At 36.7% G+C, this 6,000-nt stretch overlaps 1 protein-coding gene across 1 annotated transcript in view; it reads left to right on the top strand.

Annotated features, from left to right (window-relative positions):
• Positions 1 to 1,666: 1,666 nt before the first annotated feature.
• The window catches only part of STAU2 (staufen double-stranded RNA binding protein 2), a 62,473-nt gene continuing 58,139 nt past the window's right edge, over positions 1,667 to 6,000 (top strand). The window contains exon 1 of the mRNA XM_010286763.1: positions 1,667 to 1,776. Within this exon, the coding sequence (XP_010285065.1) occupies positions 1,699 to 1,776 (78 nt within the window). The 5' untranslated portion in view covers positions 1,667 to 1,698. The remainder of the gene's footprint in view (positions 1,777 to 6,000) is intronic.

Raw genomic sequence — 6,000 nt, 5'->3', positions numbered from 1 at the left:
ATATCTCGTTTGCAACCAGATACCACAGTTGTGGAAGCTTGATAAGTCCTTGTCATAACAGTAGTCCCTGACATTTAAAGAACTTCAGTTTATATTTGCGAGCCAAATTTCATACCTTCATACCTCTTTTGATTAATCAAAGTTAAACCATTGTATATGTGAAGGGGCCTCTTGTGGTTTCTAAGTAAGTAGTATGGCTTTTCTGGCAGAGAGCCACAAGCCATTTAGTAGACACATACTGTGGGGGTTGAGAGGAAGAGAGACGGGGATAATCCAGAAAGCTTTAAGAAGGCCTGAGTGAAATCAGTATTTCTGTACACAGTACAAGAATTTTGCGTCTGTATCTTACTTTTGGCCACAGCAAAACTGTTTCGATGTGTGGTCAATAAAGTAATTCTGAAATACAGCACCAGCTTAGTTTTCCCCGAGCTGAGCCAGTTTTGCATGGGTTTTGCTTCAGCTGAAGTGTTCCCAATTTACACCTGTGGCAAAGAAGTTAGGCACAGGGGATTTAATATGCATGGTGTACAATTAAGTATCATATATGTCACTAAATCATTTCCGCAGGAATAACTCTAATATGGTTCCTAGTTGTCTTCAGAAATAATAAAGTTTAATTTTGTAGCCTAAATGTCAGGATGAGGCTTTATCATGTAACTTTTGCCTGAGAGCTATACAGCTGCAAATAGATACTAACATAAAAGGTCTGTCTCCAGCAGAGCTGATCTCTCTTTCCACTTCTGACAGGGGTCACATAGCTAATGTAAATTACCACCATAAACTAAATTCCACCTCTCCTGTAGAACAAAGTGCTTGCTCTGCCTGCCTAGAAGCCAGGAGCTACTCAGAGAACTGTAATATTTCAACAGTTCAGCGTGAGTGGCAACCTGCTCTTCATAATGAAACACTGGCAACATTTAATTTCGTTTTGTCTCAACATATTAAAATCCATCCTTTCTGCAGGGGCTTTAAGCACTGTCTGAAGGGAACCCGAAGAAAAGGAAAATAATTCAAATAGAAGCACTACCTTCCTCTGTATTGCATGCAAGATTCAGGTTCAACATGCACATCTTGGCATCAATAGGGAGTGAATTACTCTCAGAAAAGGATAGCCTAGACATCTCCAGAAGAATGCGAATTCTTCTCCATTTTATCTGTCATTTTAATTTAATTACAAAATCAGATTCAAATATACATTAGTCATGTCAAAAGAGTTAGTGGACTTTAGTAGAAATGGAATTACGATTGAAAAATTTAAACTATTATTGCCAAGTTTTTGGAGGTATAATGATTTACATGGATGTTTTATAACTAAGCTACAAAATGCCATTAAAAATGATATCTGGGCTGGAAAATATAACTTGAAAATAGATTCTTATAATTCTATAGATACAAGATCTTGAATTCAGTCTCAAAGTTCTCAGGAACTGAAGAACACAGCACTTTAAAAACTATCCAACAGACATACCACAGAAAATTTGGCCCCAGTGCAGTATGTGACTACCTAGAATATCTTAAAACTCCTTGTTTTACATTAAAGATGAATTCAATGTAAATGTTTGGAATTCTTCTTACAAACTTGTTGAAAAGGGACGGTATTTTAGCATGACTCCCTTGTACAAACCTGGTGTTTAGCAGATTACGTATGTTATTCTGTTATAGGTACACTACAGTGATAGACAAAATGGCAAAGAGTGTATGACCAGTTTGACACTGTCTCCTGTGCAGATGACTTTCCAAGGTATCGGAAGCTCCATTGAAGCCAGCCATGACCAGGTATAATACCTTCACCCCACACTCTTGTAATTTTATTAATATCTAGAAAGGCCAGAATGTCAGCATTAGTAAATTTTAAATTTTGACACACCTTGTGGTTTTCGTATGGCATGTTCTTGTCACTGGGATTTGCCTATCCTGCCATAGTAAAATCCTGATTAGACCTAAAGAGTCACCCAAAAAGGAGACAAGACTATATTGCCTTTTAGATATTTTTAAGACATGTTAGGAAAGCCTGAAGAGCTTGCTTTGGTTTTAAAGTCAGATGTAAGATTTCTGCAAAGGCTTTGTTTATTTTATGTATGTGTCAGGTCTTGTCTATCCTATTTTTACTAGAAGGTTACGGGTAGCCAGAAAAATAGAGAGATGAAGTCATCATCTCTAGCCATCATCTGTCACAAGAAACTGGCGTTTGAGAGGGGAAAGGGATTTTTAATCAGACTGTGTAAAACTCCCATTTTGTTTGGCTGTTCTTAAAACATTTAATTCAAGCTTCTGGCAAAAAGCCAGGGGAAAAAAAAAAAAAAAATCTCAATCACTCATCACCCTGCTGCTTCAGATGGGAACTGAGGGGGACTTCCATCTAGTCTTCTTGTCCTCCAGCACTCTTACGTATAAAAGCAAGACAAGACTGTGATACTCCAAAAGCTTTAAAAGCAAAAAGGAAACAAGTAGAAGAAAACTTTAAACCAAACCTTACACCTTTCGGATCTTCAGTAGGTTGGAAAAAGTACCATTTTTATTTGCCTTCACAGGCCATCTTTAAATTGTACCGTGTTCACATTTACCATACATTTTAGCAGACTCTATGTGAGATCTGCTAAGAAAAAAGGAAAAGTCACCTTAAGATTTATCAGAATTAGTTACTTTTGGGGAAAAGGTTCAGGCACTCTTAGCCATGTTTTTGGCTGGTTTGTTTTTTTTTTTTATTGGAAGTTTCTAAGGTAGCTGTTAACATAAACTAAGGCCATTAGTTATTTACATGGTAACATGAGGATACTTCCTGTCCTTAAGTGTTTGGTGTTTTACAGTAATGGAGAGCTGTGGTAAGTCAGACCATACTTTGACAGACGTAATCCATTCACTTCTCATTTCATCCAGCAACTTGTTTATGCAGTTCTCAAGCCGCTCCATTTTTCTTTCAGTAAAAATCGCCTTTTAAAATTTAGTTATAACTCAAACACAATATTTAGACATTTCAATGAATTTAAGGTGGTCCCTGTCAATTTGGTAACAACTACATTCTGGGCTACCCGCCAGCTTGGCCTTTGTCTTAGCATTTATTTAGGCTAGAGTATGATATGTAAACAGAAAAAAGACTTTGTAAGCAAAAAGCACATTTAAGCCATCTGAATAATTATATATTTAGGACATCTAAACGAAAAAGCGTTATTGAGCCTGCAAAGTCAAGCACCTAGAAATTAAGAAATTCCAGATTATGTGCAGCATTAGTTTGATCCCAAATGTACCGGTTCAGTGCTCCAAACAGGACATTCTTCTGTCAAACAGGCAGGAAAAAAAAAAAGCATAAAATCACATAGATAAAGATTGTATCATATCACGTACACAAATGGGTAGAATTAAGTTTGCTTGGGGCATTATGTAGCTAGAATATCCTAATCTTGCTTCAGTTTGAAGTTTAAAAAATATTTATCATTGGGTTTAGTTGTGTAATTTTCCACAGGTTCTTAAAAAGGAAAGAAAAATGTTTTATCATTGCATGATGGGGTGGTTGCTGCGTTACTTAACCCACATCACTTGTGCAAAGATTTCATCTGAGCTGAGAGCAAAAGGAAGGAATCATCTAAAAGCCAAATGCCAACCAGTGGCTCACAAAATAGACCCACATACTGGACAGGATTCACAAATTTCTGCTCATCCCCTTCCTAAATATCAAAGGAATTCCACTTTCTGGGGAAGAGGGGTGCTAGTGACTGGTTGTGTTTGATAAGGAAGGTAGGCAGGACTGGATTGAAGCGTTTGCCATCACCTGAATAAATAGAGAAAAATTAATCATTAGCAAACAAACAGAAAGCACATCAAGTGTTTTTCAGGCACTGGAATTCATTAATTAATGACAAAATTGGAGCTTTTAATGGACTAACTTAAAAAAAAAATCCTTTTCTTTCTTGTTCCTGTGTGGTATGATTTTGCTTGTTTTTCTACATTTTCCTTCACAGCAGGTTTATTTGATACCGCTATTCTTCTTATAAAAGTAGGAGACAGAACTGCTGGACCTTTGTTTAGCTGAACTATCCACATTTTAAAGTTTCAAATTAAATAAGTGCAAGATAACCATCTGCTATAAAACTTAAATTCTAAAACTCTTCTTTAACTTATATCATCTGTTACTTTTCAATCATCTCTTTTGTACTGTATGATAATTAGGATGGACTGGTCACCTGGAAGCCTGTGATTTCAATGGAGGCATGTTGATTTGTGTCAGCTATGGGGCCTGACATAGTTTGGCTTCAGGATCTGTCCACTTCTGTGTTTATGAAGATAATTTTTCTCATGTTCATTCTAAAATACAGATTTTATAATTTCTAGGTTTTTTAATGGAAAACTGTCTGAATGAGACTCTGGAATAGTTTCTTTGTGGGTAAATAGTGGAATCTGTTGTGTGAGAATATCTAATAAAAAAGCTGTAGACCAGATTTGTCACTATATTGTGGCAGAAGAACCACAGCTGACCACATACTTTGATCAAAAAAAGAAACAGAAATGAAAAAAAAACCCCAAAACACCCAGGTTTCCAGTGACATCTCCAGCACTATAGTCTACTTTTCAGATTGGATTGTCTTTTGTAGTATATCTCTGTACTCACATCCAGTGGAAGATTTGTTACCCAGCAGACGCCTGTGTGGTTACAAATCTACCTAAATATATTACCTTGCTTTTTCAAATATGCCAAGACTCGACACAGCAGTTTTTCAAGTCACTTGCTCTTTTCCTATACTCTGAAGGGAGTTTTCATTCTTTAGATTGGTTTAGCTTGCGATTTTAATGACTTCAAACTTTTTCCCCATGTACTTCATTTCAGCAATTTCAGATTAAAATAAACATTTCATTCTGCTATACTAATTGGCGTGTATTTCAAATGTCCGATTGACAAGGCATATCCCATTTGGTCATGAAGCAGTATTGTGGAAGCAGTTGCTGGTCTTTCATTTTTCTTTTGGCAAACAGTAAAAAAGGGAAACATTCCTAAAGTATCACTGCAGTTTAGCCTGCCACACGTTTTGTTGGGTTTTACACTCAGGTATGCCAGCCTGTTTAGTAGAAATGTAATGGGTTTTAGAATTTTTTTTTTCCTGAATGATTTCTTTTCCTATTTTCTGTCTCATAGTATCTGACTATGACTATAAATTTATCTTTCCTTAATGGCCGCTATTCTTTGGGTTTTTTTCAGTAGAATTTAGCTACAAGCAGCTTTTAGTTAAAATGGCCACCACTTTCTAGTGTCTTTTTCAAGCAAATCTGAGGTTTTCCTTAATGGTAATGAATCCTGGTATTTTCTACCTTGCTGTGAGATTGGGGACAACCTATTATTAGGGCTTATGATGGACTTTAGGCATACAGTGTGAAGCTGAGGAATGAATTGAATGTGGGTGATATAAAGAAACAGAAAGGAAGTCCAGGTAGTTGTTCTATTTCTGTCACTAAAAAAATTCAAGGTATGAGGAGTGGGAGACAGAAAAGGGAAAAATTCAAAGATAGGAGGCTATATAAGCAAGAAAATGTGGAATGGAGCAGAAAACTAAGAAAGTGCAGGGAAATGGGGCAGAGAATGTCTAAAGGCCATGCAAGTGGGATAAAGAGAGGAAGTTAGAGCTAAGAGGGTGCTCAGAAACCCCACCAAAATAAAGACATCTTCTTCACTGCTTCGTCTGAAAGTCTCACAGAGTTCTGCCTGCTTAGCTTCTCGAATTATTGAACACCTGATTGTTTGCTACCAACACAAATATCTTCCACATTTAGCAAACCGTGTTGTATGAAGAGCTCTTTGAATTCTTGAGCACAGACGTACCAAGAACTTTTAGTTAGGCAATGTAATGCTATTGGAGCAAACTATTGAAGGAAATGGAGGTTTCTGTTTCCCCTAAAGACTTCTAGTCAATACTATCAAGTTGTTAAGAGATGTTCTTCACTTAACACAAATTGTTGGACTCACTGTAATGGTAGCTAGGTTAAATTTGACAGCTTGTGTTACACAAGACAGCC

The sequence above is a fragment of the Phaethon lepturus genome, unplaced genomic scaffold, assembly GCF_000687285.1.
Source record: "Phaethon lepturus isolate BGI_N335 unplaced genomic scaffold, ASM68728v1 scaffold9570, whole genome shotgun sequence".
Taxonomy (NCBI): domain Eukaryota; kingdom Metazoa; phylum Chordata; class Aves; order Phaethontiformes; family Phaethontidae; genus Phaethon; species Phaethon lepturus.
This window is presented reverse-complemented; position numbering and strand designations above follow the sequence as displayed.